The sequence below is a fragment of the Rhinolophus sinicus genome, chromosome 17, assembly GCF_057876585.1.
Source record: "Rhinolophus sinicus isolate RSI-liver-muscle chromosome 17, RSI-T2T, whole genome shotgun sequence".
In the NCBI taxonomy this organism is placed as follows: Eukaryota; Metazoa; Chordata; class Mammalia; order Chiroptera; family Rhinolophidae; genus Rhinolophus; species Rhinolophus sinicus.
In genome coordinates, this window is record NC_142517.1 from 73,187,328 (window position 1) to 73,208,168 (window position 20,841).

At 38.8% G+C, this 20,841-nt stretch overlaps 1 protein-coding gene across 7 annotated transcripts in view; it reads right to left on the minus strand.

Moving 5' to 3' along the window:
* Positions 1-2,697: 2,697 nt before the first annotated feature.
* The window catches only part of DZIP3 (DAZ interacting zinc finger protein 3), a 100,391-nt gene continuing 82,247 nt past the window's right edge, over positions 2,698-20,841 (minus strand). For all 7 annotated transcript variants that reach the window (XM_074332225.2, XM_074332238.2, XM_074332249.2 and 4 more), the window contains 6 exons: positions 17,837-17,962; positions 15,374-15,513; positions 13,794-13,914; positions 6,152-6,295; positions 5,966-6,067; positions 2,698-4,422 (listed from right to left, as the gene is read on the minus strand). In XM_074332225.2, the coding sequence (XP_074188326.2) occupies positions 4,312-4,422; positions 5,966-6,067; positions 6,152-6,295; positions 13,794-13,914; positions 15,374-15,513; positions 17,837-17,962 (744 nt within the window). In that variant the 3' untranslated portion in view covers positions 2,698-4,311. The remainder of the gene's footprint in view (positions 4,423-5,965; positions 6,068-6,151; positions 6,296-13,793; positions 13,915-15,373; positions 15,514-17,836; positions 17,963-20,841) is intronic.

Sequence of the window (20,841 nt, forward strand, 5' to 3'; positions counted from 1 at the left end):
GGCCCATGATACTAGTTTTCTACACTAGTATTTTTTCCTGAGCTATCACACTGACTGAGATTATTGACACGCAGGACTGTGTTATGTGATATTGGCATCCTAATAATGGTTGTAAAATTTCAAAGTTTAAGAAAATGATACAACCCTGGAGACATGTTCTAAATGAACACCAATATGATGTTTGAAATTGAAAAGATAAAACATCTGTACTATGCCTTTTTAAAATAGTGATCAAATACCATCAACCTTGAAGTAAGAACACTGTAATTTTGACTTTATTGTGAGTTAGAATAATGTCTCCTTATGAGAAGACTATTCTAAACTTGTTTTTACCTGAAGAAATAAACTGGTAATTTTCAAGTAGTTTCGTTTTTGGTGTGTGTTTGTTTGTTTCTTTAAAGCAGTAGGGTGTTATGGAGAGAGAACATTAATTTGATGTCAGGAATCTAGAATCATTGCCCTACTCAACAGTAGTGTGACCTTGGGCAAATAATTTCCTCAGTATTCCTGTCTCCCAAAAAGAGATGACACTTTTTGTACATACCTTCAAAACTTTCAGTCTCTTAGATCAGTTATTCAACCTTGCTAGGTAGTATTAAGGATTATTCAAGTTCATGCCGTTCAAATGCATCAATCAAATGTTATGGCAGTGTGATATTTTATGCAATACATTTATTGCTCAAGATGCTGGGGTCTTGTAAAAAGAAGTAGGACTAATGATTATACTCTCTCCTTCCTTCATTGTTATATAATAAGAATACTTAAAAAATAATAAGAATAGTTAAAGATTAAAAACTTTTTAGGAATTTTCTCATCCAAGAGTAAATTCAAACAGGTTGAGTGACTAATGGAAGGTTTGTTACTTTGGGAAAGAATAATCACTCTGTCAGGCAAGTAGCCTTTTCCTCGTTTTACAGAAAAGGATTTGGTTGAGAAAAGATAAGCAATTTATAATCACGCAACATGCCAGCGATGGAATTCAAAAATTCAAACCTAGATCTGCCTGAGAAAAGCCACTTTCTACTAGGCCAATGGTTTTCAAACTTTAGCGTGCAAACGCAGTTTCCAGGGTAGCCTTTTGGAACAAATGTTTTAATAAATACACCATGTAAATGTGATGTGGCTCAGGATACACACATAAGAAAAGAAGCCTGTAATCTCTGAGAATTGCCTACTTGAGAAAATCAGAAATCATGTTATCTTTACAACAAATTATATTCACTTATTTTTATCTCGCTACAAGTTAGAGTAAGCCTCGGCTACTGTAGTCCTAGGATTCTTACCTGAGAAGCTATGTAATCAGATATTCCAGGAGCATTTTATAATGCAGAGGATTCTTGCTAAATTTGAATCTGGTAAAAAAAAAAAATAATAATAATAATACAAAAAATAAATAAGCCTGCCTTCCCTGAATTAACGATAAGATAAAATTCATCTTCCAGACAAGGACACTGTTGAGAATGAAAGCGGCACTATTAATAATTAATGTTAAGACAACAGCATGAACTGGAACCATCCCAAGCAAATCAAGACATATGAGAAAAGTCAGTCAAACTTCTCTTTCCATGTCCTACCACTATTACATATCTTTATGCACTTAATGCCATGTCTGTAGTCCAAAATAATTGGTAGGTTTACCAGCTGTTTCATTTTCTTATTTTGAAGAATATCATTTAACAGGGGGAAAAAACCCTACTTTTTTGTGTGTGCACAAAGTCAATCTAAAATGTGGATGCAGCTGTGAAGTACTGGAAAAGAACACCCGCTAAGGGACTGAAGATCTGCATTCACTTCCCAGAATTCTACTCTGTAGCTGTGACCTCAGACAAAGTATTTCCCGCTTACCTGAGCCTCAGTTGTATCATCTGTAAAATAAAGATAATACCCACTTCCAAGTTATTAATGGATGAAATGAAGTAACAAACACATTTGAAGGTGTCCCATAAAAGCTGAAAAATGTTACACACATGGACATTATGATGGAAAACATCACAAGGTGGACCTTCTAACAGCAGCTACAGTGACATTGCTAGGTGCTTACAGGTGTTTTTGATGTAAATATTGCCACTTCTGGGCAGGATGGTATTCTGGATCCCCATACTCAGAGGAATGAACAGTGATGATTGTTTACAGTAGAAACAATCTACAGTTGTCTTTATTATTAAATTATACCTCAAAAAGAAAAAAACCCCATTATCTTCAGCTTCAACAGAATTGAACATGAGTTTCAAGCGCACGGTACTACTCCATTCTCACTACATATATACTACACATATCAGCTATCGTGGTAAGTCTTCTGGCGCCATCCTTGAAGTCAAGAATAGCAGGTCAGCACCAATACAATCCTGCAGCACGAGTGTGTGGAGAAAGCATGTGCCTGAGTGTCAGGACGCTCAGGGGTTAGGATTGCCTCCAGCACTACTTAGCCACATGACCGTGGGTAAAATGTACCTGTAAAACGAGAGCACAGCCTAGGGGAGCATTAAGAACTCTACAGGCTCTGACATTCTGTGATCCCAAGACATCCTTGGCATTTCCCCAGTCTAGGTGTCCTGTGAACTGCCTTCTTCTTAGATATGTTCTTATCCTTTCTCATAACAGAAGAAAAAGTTTAAGCACAATTAAACAGAAATAGACTTTGAAATAGAGATTTAAAGTAGTTTCAGGATACATTTAAACTGATATACACAGATAAAATAGGTGTTCAATTAAGAAACATTTATTCTTTCCCACATGAAAGTGAAATTTCGGTTTAAACATAAACTGAGAAACATTTGTTTTATGAGGTAATTTGCTATATGACAATGACCTTGAGGTGTTAGACAAGAAAACTATATTAAAGGCCCTGTAAGTTCTGAATTTTGCAATTCCGATACATTCTTGGCATTTTATGTGTCTAGATGACTGCCTTCAATTTTGGTTATTTTCTTCACATTTTCCAGTCTATTCTCATTACAGAAGAAAACATTTAGCATACAATTACAGAAATAGCAGTTTTAAATAGAGATTTAAAGTAACTTCAAGATACATTTACACTGAAATATACACATCAATAGTTGTTAAGTCAGGAAACACTTATTCATAGTCTCAATTCCATGAATTATGGAAAACAATACGAACCAAGTGACATTTGTCTTACAAGGTAACTGAATTCTTTTAATTTTGTGACTAGAGACATGGACAACACAGCATTTACACAACACTATTTTCAAAATAGGTTTTTGACTTGTAAGGAGGACAGCTCTCAGTGACAAACTTTAGATATGCAACTTAGCCTAGTGGATATCAACTTTGTCACAAAAAGCAACTACACACAGTCCCCCACAACCCCCAGCATCAAAAAATGAAATTAGAAACTTAAGGCAGAAAAAAAAAAATCCCTCCAAAGTATAAATGTTAAGGTCCAAAGAGCATGTTTACAAATTAACATAAGATCTCAATTATTCAACAGAGCAAGTGATTTCCTTTGCACATTAACTTCTTTTCTGGCACTTCCTTATTTCTGATTCTGGGAATATTTATGCTGCACCTACTGGGCACGACACTGGGAGTACACAGAAGGATCAGATGTGGTCCCAGTGGTGTGCTGGCAAATGTTTAACAACCGGCTCTTCAAGGGAAGTGAAGCACTTAATTAGAGCATTTACCAATTTCTATGGGGTAAAACACTCCCGCTACGGCAGATTTCAAGCTACCAACAATTTGATAACAGGCTCACAAAATTCCTGAAATGTTAACAATCATCTCTCACAACCCAACATACCACTGTGTGCTCCCCACCCTCAAGCAGCTCAGAATGTCTTCATGGGCACATATTTTAGAGAATAGAAAAGAATGGGGAAGATAGATAAAATTTAAATAACTATATTTTTTGTAAGCAGTTTCAAAAGCTAAAAGAAACATTATAATCAGTGAAATTTTCCTACTTGTTTATTATTCCACTTTTTTCTCTTGCTTAAATTTATTTGGTGGCAGTATAATGGTGGCAAGGCAAGCAAAGAATGATGGGAATAAGAAGGAAAAAACACAAGAAAAGACATCCTAAGATACATACTAACAACTATCATGTGTATGCTGGAAGAAAATACCGACGAAGATGAGGGCAAATATGATGTAACCTTCAACATCCTCTCTTCTTTAAACCCTCTGGATCCTGTCCTCTTTGGCTACAGCTTTGATGAGATTAGCTCGCTTCTTCCACACAATACTGAAGAATGTACTGCTTCACACCACTCACACAATAAGCTCATAACAAAACGCAGAACTAACTTATAGAGTCCAAACACTTCCTTTGCGTAGTCACACCCTGTATCAGATCTTGGGTAAGTGCCGGCTGGGGTGACCAGGAAATTCTTCTGGTAGCAAAACATGGAGCCTGCAGGTTGGGCATGTCCCCTGCTGCATTAACCAAGGTCTAATGCACTAAGGAGCAAAAAGAGTCATGTCAGCCTCTCAGAGTCAGCCTCGCAGAGGCAGCGTTGAGCTGCATATCAGAGTTGCCAACCAACATGTCTGCCGACCTGGTGGATCGCCAAGCCAGCTGCTGTGGTCACGGCACCTTCTCTATGGCTTACTGAGAGACACAGCTGGTAACAGCACAGCACCTTTCTGCCAGTTTGCTCTACTAGGAGCCTTCCCCTAGCCCCAATTTTCAGGATGACTAGCAGTTCTTCCTACCAAAGAGGCTGAAGAAACCTGCTAGATTTTTCCTCTAGTTCATTTTATCATATACTGTTCTCATGTATAATCCAGAAAGTCATAACTAAACATACAAAAGTCACCAAGACTTTGTATCAAGCGCTATGGTGCTTTGAAGTTAAAACCTCTAGATGATGCATATTTTTTTCATATTGCTTCTTCTTTGGTGACAATGGTAGTACTCTTTGGATATGAACTATTTGTTAAGTCATTTTCTTGGATACTGACTCTCCAAATCATTTTTACTTGTATGAATAATGGAGAGCTAGGTTAGGTGAGACAGGATTAAGAAAAGGCACTATGTATAATCCTATTAATTCTCACCCTAAAAAGTAAACTGAATTAGTTACCTGCTTTTTATTCAATGTGTAATGGCAAAGAATAAAATAGATTTTGTGAAATACTTATTTTCTAAATGGATTGGACTTTTAAAATTTCAAATGGGAACGTAAGGTGGCTAAGTACCTATCCTGCAGATCTTTTGGGATTGGCCATTCTGTGTATACGTCTCCATATCAGAGCAGATACAAAATATAATTCTGTAGCGCGTATCACATATATTTGAAACAATGTTTTACAGATATGGCTTGAATGAGCTGGCTGTTGTTCACTGCCCTGAGAAGCTTTTCTTGTGTAAGATTATCTTTCCCTGTGTCAGATTACATCTCTGCAACAGAAAACTTAGATCATAAATTATATATCAAAAGCACTTGCACAGCAGCAATACCAGGAGTTAATCTATACAAATGCCAAGAATCAACAAAACATATGCCAGTCTCACATTTTCCTAACATCAAAACTCAAGCCTGAGCATCTTCAAAAGCAAATACATGAGCCGGGACAGACTATTAGGATTAGTCCTGTTAATTAATGGGAGGGGGCCATTATGAGGCGTGGAGAGAGGACACTGTGTTATTTATAGCACTTCGCGGTGCAGTGGCACTGGTGCTAAATTGACAATGAACTGCCGTGGCCATCACCGTTTCTCCCAGGTCTACTCAAGGGAACTGCCTACTCTCTACCATTTCAGTGCCACTGTTGTCCTCTTCTCCTGTAACGTGTACGGAGACCTGAGAAAGCACAACGCCATCCATGGCTAGGTGTGGGGAAACAGGTATAAACATTTCTGTGTGCTACCCAAAAGCCCAGCATTATAAGGAACTCATGACACAGCAGTGGAAAATGATACACACATACGATTTCAAGTAAGGCAGTATGAATCTCGCTTAGTGGATTCATGATAAAATGTTTAAAAGAATACGTTTACCTGAGAATGGAATTTGTGAGCACAAGGCAACACTGAGAGGTTTTCTGGAGCGAGATTCTCATGACAGATCACACAAGGCTCCTCCTCTTCCTCCTCCTCATCCTAGGAAAATACACACAAGGTGTATTCAGTTCATTTCGTTCTCCCAAATGTAAATGTATTTATAATCAACAGTCTCACTCTCACCAAATTAGTGGCTCCTTCCCATGTGGCAGAACCCTGTGAACTGAGGGGCCTCCAGGCTGGCTTTGGGGGCAGGGCCGCGCTGGACGGTGGTGGACTGTGGCTGGGGGAGACACGACCACCATTTGGCGCTGATTTTCCTTGACTCTGAAAATAAGAATATCATACTGATTTTTTTTAGAATTGTCCTAAAACAGGAAGAACGGATGGAATAGCACAGAATGTGATACAATGAAAATTAGCAAAAGGGTGAAGGTCAATCAGATTCATGCTAATGCTTCAAACAAAATGTTGGCAATACTACTGATATAGTTAGAGCCAGGTAAAGACAACAATAACTATATACTCTTAATTAAAACACGTGTTTGCAGAAATTTTCTAAAAATGTTTTTTAGAACCATTCAAAGTAACCTAGAGTAAATTTCCAGAGGGCCAGTTCTATTCCAGAATGATCGGAAGGTAAATATTTTAAAGGCTTCCCAGGCCATTTGCCCAGTTGAGGTTGAATTGCTTATTGTTAACAGATGATTTAATACAATTACAGGCTGTTGATTTTTTGGAACATGTTATAGAGATAATTGAGACAGCTAACTACTAGAGTTGAAGTCCTGAGAGGGTTCAAGATAGAAATTGGATGAACACAACCTCCACAAGAAGACACAACACTGAGAAAGGTAGGAGAGATATGGTCCCCCTAAGGGAAAAAAAAGAAAATCACACCCCAACCACTATGTTCCACAGTGGGAGGGATCTCAAAGATACAGAACCTTTCCTTGAGGAGTGAGGAATTCCAGTTCCACATTAGGCATCCTAACCTTTATATCCAGCACAGGAAGAGATGAGCCCCCAAAACACCTGACTTTGAAAACCAACGGGGACTACATCCAGGAAAACTATACAACTACAGTGAAAGGAAATTCTGTTCCTAAAGGACTCATGCATGGACTCATTCAAATTGAAAACCAGCAAGAAAACACCAGATGGAAAGCACATTGACCATAGGTGAAAGGGACCCACTTACTAATCTTGCAATGGCCTCCAAAGAGGCAAGAGGTAGCAGGGACTCTCCCCAGCGTCTGAAACACCGGTGGCAGCCATTTCTGTGATCTAGTTCTGTTGTTTTGATGCCAGTATTAGTAGATACCATTTTAGAATTCCCCCTCTAGCCTCCTAAAGCAAGTGTACACACTCTGCTGAAAGCCCCACACATCCTGACACCACAACTGGGTGTCGTGCAGGGAGGCCTGCGGGGTCTCTGCTCCCGCTCCCCATACAAGAACGCAGGATATGGTGAGGCCAAAAAGGAACACCCACGGAGCCATAGGTAGGGGAGTCATACCACTACGGTCTCACTGGAGGCTGGGTTCACTGGACGTGCGACCTGCTGTCCGTTTTGTCTGTAACCCACCGACGACTCTCTTTCATTCTCCTCCACTCTCCTCGGCTCTCCTTCGTAGCCGCAGCAGTTATATTAGCGGCTAATGGCTCAATGGCTACAGCTGACGGCCAACCAGCCCCAGCTGATGGCCATCTACCACCCGAGCCAGCACCTGTCCACATGAGGCCGAGAGCCTGTAAACTACTTTCTGGGGCTCTGTCCCCACACTCCAGCCCTACAGGTTCTCGCCTCAAAATCTACGCGACAAGCGTCTTCCGCGAGGGTCCCTGTGTCGTATTAGCCTACTGACACCTATGGACGAAAAGAAACGGTAGTCTTAGGAACCAACAATGGCAAATCCCTTCCATCTGGGAGGATACATGCCAGCTTCTTGTCCTGGGAAAGGAGGGTTGCTGCCACTGGCACCTTTCCCGGTTTGTGGTACCAAACCTTTATGGCAGTGCTTGGGGTCCCTTGCATAGTTTCAACATGTAACAGAACAGGGGACCCCATAATAGGCCATAGTGAGAGCACATAGTTTCCTCGCAAAAGCATCCCGGTATCGGGACCTCTGTATACTACAGTCACTTGAGGTGGCCACTCAGCCACCACCCCTGGCGTCACTTGCAAATCATGAGTCAAACCGGCCCCCCATGGGGCTATCAGACCCAACCACCGACAGTGGGGGCTTTTGACCTGCCAGGGCCAAGTCCATTGCTGCCGTTCCCCTGCTTTCAAGCATGTGGGTGCTGGCAGCAAAATGTTCCCATTTCTGCCGTAGCCTGGCTTTAATAGAGTCTCACTGGTGGTAACTTGTAATTGAATGGGAGCGGCCGTTCGATGTAGCAGAGCTTCTACTGGCGTGGGCCCTCCCTTCCGTGGTCTCTCATTCAGGACTCTCAGGATGTCCCATAGACGGGAGGCCCAGTCACTCATCGTGGGAGGGTGTTTTGACACCCGGAGACCTTGCTTCAAAAGACCATTATAACGTTCAATCATGCCAGCTGCTTGCGGATTGTACGGGGTGTGAAACAACCATTGCACGTCCATCCTGGCAGCCCAGCGCTGCACTTCTTGCCCCATAAAATGGGTACCCCTGTCACTTTCAATGACTTGGGGGCGCCCATAGAGGGCGCACAGCCGTGTAAGGGCGACCACTGTATGCCGCTGATCCGCAGCCAGACAGGGCCAAGCAAACATCAACCCCGTAGCAGTGTCCAAAACCAGATCTCTCATGCTGGCAGTAAAAAGCTCGTCATCTGGGCCCTGCATGTTGAGGTTAAAAATAGCATGTTTCATACCCATTTCACGGATTATTTGCGTAAGTTCTGCATATGACTGCCATTGACTCACAGTGTCTGGCAGCTCGCCAGCCTGTTCCCATACAGTGCGTACCACAGCCGTGAGCCACGCCATTAGAGAATGGTTGCCTTGGTTGTTGGCCAACCTATGGCAGTTTTGTAACCTTTGTCGCAGGGACGGATGCACTGTCACGAAGGCTAGCTTTTCCATCTCGCCTGGGGAGCAGAGAATGCTGTCTGCTCCCTTATCCCATAAACGTAATAGCCAAGCTGAGACTGGCTCTCCAGGGCGCTGTCTGTACCGCCTCCCCAGCTCCTGCAACTCAGTGGGAGTATATGGGGTGTAGGTCGTGAACTCAGTCACAGCTGGGTTGCCGGCAGCAACGCCCCCGGGGCCCAAAGGTTGCTCATGCTTTACCTTGTGCTTCATGATGGGCCGGGCTTGGGGGTTGGGAGGTACATTGTCTCCACTTGCTTCCTCTGCCTCAGAGTCTCCACCTTGGGGCCCCTGTTCTAACAGGCGGACCCGGGCTTCCAGCGCGTCCAACCGGGACACCTGGTCAGGCACCTGGGCCCTTGCATTAAGCACATTTTCTGTGTTGAGACTCAAAGCCGTGAGGAACATCCAGCCCACGCGGCCGGCTGTAGCCCTCTCCTCCTCCGGCAACTGCTCAGCCAGAGCCTGTAGGGCCCTCTCCACGCTGGCTGGAGAGCCGTCCATCTCCTCCCACCCCTCCTTGGGGGTCCAACTCTTGAGAACAGTGGCCACCGAACACCATATACTGTGTGGGGGCCATACATCCTCCTGCCCAGAGTCAGACGCCATTCCTACCTGGTCGGAATCTTGCTCACCGTGGCAGGTGTCTGAGTGGGTGGAGGCCTCCTTGTAAGCTATCCACAAGCTTCGGATCCTAAGGCCGCAGCAGATCAACAAAAGGAGGACACCGCCTTCTATGCCCAAGAAGGTGGTGTGCCAGCTGGAGGCTCGAGTCTCCCAGGCAGACCGCGCCTCCCGTTCCCGGTGTCGCTCCTCATGGGCGTCCCGAAGCTGGGCTCTCACACGAACAAACCGCTCCACCATGCTTTGGTAGGTTTTGGCCGGCACCGCACTCTGCTTACGAAGCTGAGCTTTTATATGTGTAAACTGCTCCAGTACATTCCGGAGAGTTTCAGCCGACACCATACCCTGCTCGCTGCGCCATTTGTCGTGCAGGGAGGCCTGCGGGGTCTCTGCTCCCGCTCCCCATACAAGAATGCAGGATATGGTGAGGCCAAAAAGGAACACCCACGGAGCCATAGGTAGGGGAGTCATACCACTACGGTCTCACTGGAGGCTGGGTTCACTGGACGTGCGACCTGCTGTCCGTTTTGTCTGCAACCCACCGACAACTCTCTTTCACTCTCCTCCACTCTCCTCGGCTCTCCTTCGTAGCCGCAGCAGTTATATTAGTGGCTAATGGCTCAATGGCTACAGCTGACGGCCAACCAGCCCCAGCTGATGGCCATCTACCACCCGAGCCAGCACCTGTCCACGTGAGGCCGAGAGCCTGTAAACTACTTTCTGGGGCTCTGCCCCCACACTGGGCTACACAGCCAGTCATGCGGTGGGGGGGAAACACAGCATTGCCCACCCAGCACACAAGCAGCAATCACTACCTGCCACAACAGAGGGATGCATGCAGCCCACACAAGGGACACCCTGGAGCACCTGGCTCTGGTGGCCAGAGGGGATTGTGCCGCTGGGTCCCACAGGACATAACCTACATAAGGCCATCTCTTCAAAACTGAAAGACATATCTACTTAATACATAGAAACAAACACAGAGAATTAGGCAAAATAGGGAGAAAAAGGAATAGGTTCCAAACCAGAGAACGTGATAAAACCTCAGAAAAGAACTAAATGAAATGGAGATAAGTAATCTACCTGATAAAGAGTTCAAAGTAATGGTCATAAATATGCTCACTGAGCTTGAGAGGAAAATGAACACACACAGTGAGAACTTCAACAAAGAGAGAAAATATAAGAAAGTTACCAACCAGAAGAATATAATAAACAGAAATGAAAAAAATACACAAGGGAATCAACAGTAGATTTGATGATATAGAACAGATCAACTATGCCTAAAGGAACTAGACAAAGAAGAACATGAAACCCAAGGTTAGAAGAAGGAAGGAAATAATAAAAATCGGAATAGAAATAGAGACTAATAAAAAACAATAAAAAAGTTTAATGAAACCAAGAAACAGTTCTTTGAATAGCTTAACAAAATTGATAAACCTTATTCAGAGTCATCAAGGAAAACGACAGGGTTCAAATAAATAAAATCAGAAATTAAAGAGAAGCTACAATTGACACCACAGAAATATAAAGGATCATAAGAGATAACTACAAACATTATATGCCAACAAATTGAACAACCTAGAAGAAGTGCATACATTTCTAAAAACACTATCTTCCAAGACTGAATCAGGAGGAGATAGAAAATCTGAACAGACAAGTTGCTAGTAATGAAATTGAATCAGCAATCAAAAAAACTCCCAACAAACAAAAGTCCAGGACCAGATGGCATCACAGGTGAATTCTACCAAACATTTAAAGAAGAGTTAATACCTATCCTTGTCAAACCATTCCAAAAAACTGAAGAGAAAGGAACATTTCTAAGAACATTTTATAAGGCCAACATTAACCTGACACCAAAATGAGACAAAGATACTTAAAAGAACAATTATAGGCCAATATACCTTTATGAATATAGATGCAAAAATCCTCAACAAAATGTTAGCAAACCTAATTTAAAAATACATTAAGAGGATCATAAACTACAATCAAGTGGGATATTCCAGGGTTGCAAGGATGGTTTAATATCCACAAATCAATTAATGTGATACACCACATTACCAAAACAAAGGATAAAAATCCTATGATCATCTCAATAGATGCAGAAAAAGCATTTGACAAAATTCAACATCCATTTATGATCAACATTTTCAACAAAGTGTGTGTAGAGGGAATATGCCTCATCATAATAAAGGCCATATATGATAAACACACAGCTAACATCATACTTCATCATGAAAATCTGAAAGCTTTTCCTCTAAAATCAGGAACAAGGCAAGCATGCCCACTCTTGCCACTTTTATTCAACATAGAATTGGAAGTCCTAGCTACAGCTATCAGACAAGAAAAATAAATAAAAGACATCCAATTTGCAAAGGAAGAAGTAAAACTGTTACTACTTGTAGCTGACATGATACTATATATAAAAAAACACTAAACATGTAACCAAAAACCATTGTAACTAATAAATGAATTCAGTAAATTTGCAGAATACAAAAGTAACATAGAGAAATCTGTTGCATTCCTATACATTTATAATAAACTATCAGAAAGAGAAATTATGAAATCCCATTTACAATTGCATCAAAAAGAATGAAACACCTAGGAATAAATTTAACCGAGGAGTGAAAGAACTGAACTCTAAAAACTATACTGATGAAAGAAACTGAAGACAACACAAATAAATGGAAAGATATATCATGCTCATGGACTTGAATAATTAGTATTATTCAAGTTTTCATACTGCTCAAAGCAATCTACAGATTAAATGTAATCCCTATCAAAATACCAATGGGACTTATCACAGAATTAGAACAAATAATCCAAAAATTTATATGAAACCGCAGATGACCCGAAATATTCAAAGCAATCTTAAGAATGAAGAACAAAGCTGGAAGTATCACACTTGTTGATTTTAAACTATACTACAAAGCTATAGTAATCAAAACAGTATGGTACTGGCACAACACAGAAACATAGATGAATGGAACAGAAGAGAGCCTAGAAATAGAAATAAATCCATGCTTATATGATCAACTAATCTATGACAAAGAAAGCAAGACTATACAATGGGAAAAACATAGTTTCTTCAATAAATGATGTTGGGAAAACTGGACAGATACATGCAAAAAACGATATTGGACCATTTTCTTACACCATATACAAGAATAAACTCAAAAGGGATTAAAGACTTAAATGTGCAACCTGAAACCATAAAAATCCTAGAAGAAAGCACAGGCAATAAACTCTTTGACATTGCTCTCAGCAATATTTTTTTTGGATCTGTCTCCTCAGGGAAGGTCAACAACAACAAAAATAATAAAATGGGACTACATCAAACTAAAAAGCTTTTTACACAGTGAAGGAAACCATCAACAAAACAAAAAGACAACAACTGAATGGGAAAAGATAATTTGCAAATGATATATCCAATAAGGGGTTAGTATTCAAAATTTATAATGAACCCATATAAATCAATATAACAAAAAAATCAATCTGATTAAAAAAATAGGCAGAGTACCTGAATAGACATTTTTCCAAAGAAGACATACAGAAGACCAATAGACATTTTAATAACTTCGTGTGGTGACTAATGGTTACTAGATTTAACGTGATTATTTCATAAGGTATTTAAACGTTGTACAACTGAACAATATAATATTATACGTCAACTATACTTCATAAAAAATAAAAATAAAAGTCTTTTTGTTTAAGATGTAGAGCAGAGAAAAAACAACTTTGAATTCAAGACTCTCACCTTTATGTTTTCAACTATATACTAAAGTCACCTTAAACTACATGACAGTCAAGTATCTCCCAAAAAACGACCTCAGTGATACTCAAAGAGACTTAAAATGTGCTTCTACTGAGCACCGGAAAGGGCTAGATATTATTGTGGGGGATAGATAGATATGTTCATTATTTTGGCTGAAGTGATGATTTTATGGGTGTATACATGTCAAAATTTATCACACTCTACACTTTAAATATGTGCAGTTTGTCAGTTTGTCATGTTTCAATTATACCTTGATAAAGACATACATATATATATAGTAAAAAAACAGCTAACTATAATACTATAGACAGGGGCAGAGAGATAATAGTTTTTTGTTTTGTTTTGTTTTTTACCTGAGATCTCTTGGGGTCAATAAATTGAGAAATCTTGTAAACAATTTCATCAAATGACAGTCCAGATAAGGACTTCCCATGAGCGTCCTTCAATTTCCGTAAGAAATCTGTAAGCTCCTTTCTGGAAGAGATCAAGGAAAGCAGTGGTGATTTTCCCTTCTGCCTTGAGGATGTGCTCTCCAAACGAGATTTGAAATAATATTGTATAATTTATATGTATCATATAGATGTGACCCTTTAGATCTTTGATCTATAAAAGTGATCACAGGTCCATCTGCATTTATCTTAAACCAAAATGAAAAGTCCTAACGTTTTATTAATGATGTGTTCATGAGTGATAAAATTTAGTATTTATTTTCTTTCAAAAGAGACATTTTAACTGTTTTTGAATTCTCATTGTGTGAAATTTAAGTTTATCTACTTATTTATGCACTGAGCTCTTTATATCACATGTCTCAATGCTCTCTTACTAGGACTAAAGATTCCTTTCTAACTACGTTACTATCACTCTCTCCTCTATCTTTAACTTTTATTTTTGTAAAACTTAGAAACAGAAAACAATGATTAAACAGAACAAGAAAGCAAAGATTAAAAGACACATTAATTATGTGATAAACAAACCTAGGAATATTTTAATTGATATGTTCCTTTTCAATTCTCATAGTCCCTTGACCCAAAGTCTACACATACATTCTTGGTACAATAGGGTAAGGTAATAAAATATTTTTGTTTCCCAAATGAAATATCATGTCATCATCAGCCTCATGGAACAATTTTTGATTTAGTATTTATTCATTTTACACATATATATTTATAACAACTGTATTAAAGCTCTATTTTCATTTTCTATTGATGATAATATTTATAAAACCATGATCTATTCTGAAGCATAGCAGTATGTACATTAAATAACAGAATTAATCTTTAAATGAAAATACTGATGAAAATTAGAATCATTTCTTTGGGTAACTAGAATTATTCCTTGGATACAAGAGTAAAGACTAAAAGAAACTTCATTTCTGGAGGAGCAGAATTAAATATCTTTCTACTAAAGTCAGAACCGTGAAAAACACAGTAAAATATGATTTCTTGCATTTAACTGTGTTCCCAATAAAAAACTGTAAGGACCCTCAACAAAATTCAGAAGATAGGCAAGTAAAACCTGATCATTTATTTGAGCTTATATGGCATACAATCAACTTAAAATTCACTTTGGAAATAGGTTATTAAGATAATTATTGCAGCTGGTGGCATTAAAATTGGATACGTTACAACTACGTGCACTTTGAGTAAATGAGCAAACCTAAATTTAAAAAGGTATTCTCTCATGACTTAAGACTAATAACGTCAGTGAAGAGGTTTAGCATTTATATTGAACACTATCCCTTCTTGATAATTTCATTTTCTTACCAAGGCCATGATAAAAAAAATATCTACTTTGTGTGTGTGTGTGTGTGTGTGTGTGTGTGTGTGTGTGTGTGTGTGTGTGTGTTCTGTTTCTCTGAAATGTTGCATTGCTGTAATTATGGCTACGGACTAGAGTCTGATCTGTACTCACCACCAAATATAAACTAAGGTACCTGGTCTGTTGTGGAAAGGCAGTTTTCAGCCTGTCAGTAATCTTCTCCCAATTCATCATGGGGGGATCGCTTCCCAGGGCTGCACTGGGAGGCACAGGCTCTCCCATAGGCGCCGGCACAGTCCAGGCTATGCCCGTCATCTGTAAGGAGCACATCAGCTTCAATTATTAGGCAGTAAAGTTCCAACCAACAAGCCATTTCCATACCTCAGAAAGTGGGTAGAATGAAAAAGAGAGAGATTGACATACACGTTCTCTTTTCAGAGTTTTTCTTAACTATCACAACAATATTTCTAATTGTTTATATTATCTTTATTTTAAAAATGGGACATTCTAGTGTTACTAATTGCAAACATGTACAGAAATACATGTAGAGTGCTTATTTCTGTATTTTATAACAGTGAAAACCTGAAAACAACCTCAAGTTTGTTAATTAGGTTATGAGTAAATATGGTATACTACTCAAGTCCTTAAAAATAGATCATATGTCTGAGCATGAGAGATATACATGAAACGTTTCATTTTAAAAAGTCTGTGGCATATTATGGTATAACTCATTTTTATTTTTTTTTTAAGGAGGGCACAGCTCAAAATGGCCCATGCAGGGATCGAACCGGCAACCTTGGTGTTAGTAGCAACACACTCTAACCAACTGAGCTAACCGATCACCCAAAAGAGTAGACACTAATACTTTTTATTTTATTTTTTTAAGGAGGGCACAGATCAGAGTGGCCCATGTGGGGACTGAACCAGCAACCTTGGTGTTATCAGCACCACACTCTACCAACTGAGCTAACTGGCCACCCTGACATGACTCGTTTTATATTAAAAAATTTTTTTTGAGTTGTATGTACAGAAAAAGGACTGAAAGTTATAAAAACAATCTGTAACTGGTGATTATTTCCTAGGATTCAATTGCAGGGTAATTTTGGTTTCTGCTCTGTATATTTCTTTTTTATATACTTTATATATATTTTGTATATTTCTATATTATTTGCTTTTTTATAATTAGCACATGCTACTTTTATAATTAGAATAATCAAGGTGAATTTTCAAACAACTAAATAAATATGAGAATACTACTAAAACGTCTGTCTAGCATCTTGTGAATGTTACAAAGGTGGTGTGGAAGTTGTAGTGACACCTCTGAGCGAAACCAGCAAAGTTTTCCCCATGTTTTATGGTAGTTCCGTATTAGAACCATTAAGATTCTAGTTAATTAATATCAATAAATGAATATTTTTGAGTGCTAATCTGATTACTAGGATAATTATAAACATGGCATCTTGGACCTACGGCTCTATAAGTTATCTTCAACTATAAGGTTATTACTCATGAAAACTAGTAACTAATAACTATTAATGACCATTGGAATAACTCATACAAAGCCTAGTAAGCCAGAAGCACAGAATGCTGCCCTGAAACCTGGGATTGCATCAGTACCAACCTTTTCCCCAGGCATCAGAAGGTTGAGGTATTTTAATGTCTCAATAAAATTTTACCATAGTTCCTTATAGAATGGTGCAGGAGCAAATCACGTGAACAATACTGTGAAATCATGGAAATAAAAAGATGTGGTACTTAGTTAACATGTTAAGGCCTGTATACATATTTATTTGCAGAGAGGCAGCCTCTACAAAAATAAGCAGAATCCATCTGACTATATATTTCAAAGGGAGACTATTAGCAATGTTTACGTACCAAAAAAAACCAAAAAAACAAAAACCTGACTGAAATGTACTTATGGGAATGTCAAGATTAGAGAACTTTGCATTAATTATATTTAACATAATCTTCTGGAAAAATATTTTCCTTTAAATAAAGTTTACCTTAATCAAGTTTATAACTGACAGTCCTATTCATTTTAAGTTTCTCTATTGCTTCTTCAGGTTTGGATAAGGCTTATCTAGCTATTTGTATCCAGGAAGATTTATAATTTTATAGTATAGTATGTTCCAACATGATGTTATTTATATTGTCTGTTTATAGATAAGTACTGTCCTACTATACATACGTGTGTGTATGTATGTGCACGCAAATAATTTTTTTCTTTAGCTTTGTTGCATAATTTAGTTTGTTGAGTTGTCTGCTCTGCTTTCAACCTACCCAACAATCAAGCCTAACCATAAATTACCCATTTAAATATCAATCTACAGGTCATTGTTGCCTGTTATAGAAGCAAACTGTAATTGTATGGATCCTCTACTATAAAAATACATTTATCTTTGCATGCAAAAACTAAGCTACTATCAGTTAATGAATAATTAAATAATATGTGTAATGGCCTTAACACAGTGCCTCACATGGAACTATTTATTCAGTTATTATGCAGCTATCATCATCACCACCACCATCATCATCATTTATCAAATAAATGAACAAAGAGAAGACAGACATTCATTCTGTAGTCCATTGTAGTGATAAAGAACTAGGTAACATCACTGCACCAAGAGTGGCTCTGTACCAGGGGGGCTCTAGGTTGGCCGGGTGCAGAAATGACCCCAGGGCAAACAGCAGGCATCTGAGGAACAGTAAGTACAGGTCTAAAGAAAGAGTCTTTCACAAGGGGTCTTCCCAAGAACTGCTGCATCTAAAATAGAAAAGGTAAAAATTAAAAACAAAAAATCCATACACATACCATATATGTATATGGGCAATGATCTAAACTCATACAGCAATGTTTGGGGAAAGGAGTGATGTGAAACCTAGTTCCAAAGCACAATAGAAAGAATATTGTCATAAAATTAGTTAAATATGTGAATATTTGAAAAGCAAAGGGCAGTGAAATATCCTAAAGACCATTGAAAGAGAGAGAGAGAGAGACAGAGACAGAGAGAGAGAGAGAGAGAGAGAGAGGAGAACAAGGTTCTAGTCCCACTTTCTCTGCACCTGGCTGGGTAACCTTGGATGCCAAGTTACTAATCTATAAAATAAGAGGTTGGGTTAGGTGACCTTTAAAGTTCATTCCCAACTAAAATACGTAATAACGAACTATGCAAAGGGGCTCCTCAGTGAGCGCTATCCATGTTGATGAACAATACTGACACTCAGAAATTCTGCTAAAGAACCACAGTTGTTTATAGATAATATTACTTTTGCTATTGTACATTGGAGGAACCTTGTACTATCTGATGGAATTCTGACTTTATGTTTAGCTCCAAGGGCAATAGGAAACTAAAATGAGGTGTGCCTGGAGGATGAATTCTTCTATAGTGACTGTAGACATGCTGGTGTGTGTTACTGACTTTCCAGGGGGCTGTGGAAAGCCACCCCTTCTTAGCATCTACCAATAGTAGGGATACCTTATTGGCTGGACTACAGAGGACGCCAGATTCGTAGAGTATTGCCCGTGTGCCAGGACTAACACAGGCATAAAGCAGTTAAACAATTTGTTGAATTAAAAAAAAAAAAAAGGACATCAATATGGCTCTTAAGTAATGATCCTAAAACCAACAGGTGAAAGGTTAATGAGGAACTTCATAATGGATAGATGAGGTTGACATTCCATTCTTACCATTGTTAAAGGAGATATATTGTGTGCCTTCTGATGTGTATATATATCATCACCTATAAAAAAGAAACTCTTGCCAAAAATACTGAACCTGACTCTAATCAACCCTTTAGATCTAATGATCAGTTTACAGAAAATAGTAGAACATGTACAATGACATCAGAAGGATGCAATCAGTTAAATCAATAATATGGAAAATTGAACAGGATAAGTGACTTAGTTTTTTAACAAATAAATTACATGAATAAAGGGGAAAGGGTTGGGTAGCTATTACAGACTTAAAGGAAAATAATCAGTCAAATGAAAAGTATAAACCTTGCTTGGATTGTTTTTAAAAATAAGGGTTTTTAAAGTTAAGGTAATTATAACCAAATTGGGAATATTGTTTAGCTAGGTAACAAACGACATTTTTGAGACAACTGTGGAAATATAAATTTTAACGGGATATTAGATATTAAAAATTATTTTTAATTCTCTTAGAAAAATGGGGTTGTGATTATATCAACTAATAAGAGTCCTCATCTTTTAGAAATACATACTGAAGTATACATTGATGGTATTATATGGTATGGCGGATTTATTTTAAAATATTCCAGTGGGGAGAAAGAAAGGGATGATAGGAAACAAGATTGACAAAAGGTTGAAAATGCTGAAGTTGGCTGTGGGGTTCACAGAAGTTCATTATATTATTTTATTTTTTTGTATGTTTCAAAATTTTCATAGTGTAAACTTTTTAAAGAATGAATGAATGGTGGGTACTGAGTTAACAGTCCTGCTCTCTTTGAGGATAACTATTACGGAACATTACTTTGAGGATTAGATAGGCAGGGTACAACACTCAAAATATAATGAAACATAAAAATACTGATCAAACTGGAAATAGTACTCATTTTTCCAGACTTCTTAGGTTAGACTAGTATATATTTAAAACGTGGTTATCATTCTTAACAGACAGAGACTTTAGAATTAGATCATCTAGTACAATTTCCTGATTTATAAATGAGAAAAGCAAAGTCCAGAACACCTCATTTTCCAAAGACCAACATAGTTCTCCAGAGTTGGGACTTGAACCCAGATCTCTCGTGAGCTTCCATTGTATAATATCACCTCAGTTTACAGTACACAGCATATTCACATTTCTAGCATTTATCCTCTCAGACTGTTCCACTAATGCTCAGTGGTCACTGATGCCTGCACTCTAACACAACTGTCAGCTTTGATCAAGCACAGCTTGACTCTGTTAGGAAGCACAAAAGACACAGATGTTAGCAGAAGGATGCGTATAAATTCCACAGGGCCCAACTGCCAGTGGGTTTTTGCCTTGAACAAACCTGGATAGCTACATGAGAACTAAAACGGTCTCTGAAGAAATGAGGAATAGGAGTCAAGCTTTGCCTACATTTGTCAGCTACAGTCTCACTGGTATCAGTCAGCTTATGCCAGTCTGGTTCCAGGAAACTCCAAAGAATAACTCTGTATCTAGCTCCTGAGTCTCGGGAGCCATTTTGCATTTAGTCATGGGCGAGTTTAACTACAACGTATAGACAGTAATTTGAATATAGGAAGAAGGCCCGGGGTTTCTAGAAATCCTACCAAGAACATGTGTTACTTACTGCAGAACCACAGAGAATCTTTGGGATTTCTCTGTCACGTATGTAACGCCATCCTTATCAGGGTAGTGGGTTATGATGGTGTTCCAAGCCAAGAATGATAATGTACACAGTACAGTACTCCTGTAAAACGCGTACTGACCAAAAATGTAAAAGGCAATGCTGACATTCTGAACTAAAGCCCAGAGTGTATGGCATATAATGCTTTTAGCTCTGGATTCTGCTTTGGGAACACAGTGAAACTCCATATAATTTACTGAAATTTTAAGTTCTTTGATATATTCATCTATTTGTAGAACAACATTTTCAATGTTATCCTACAAGCAGAAGTGCTGATGTCAAAAGTAA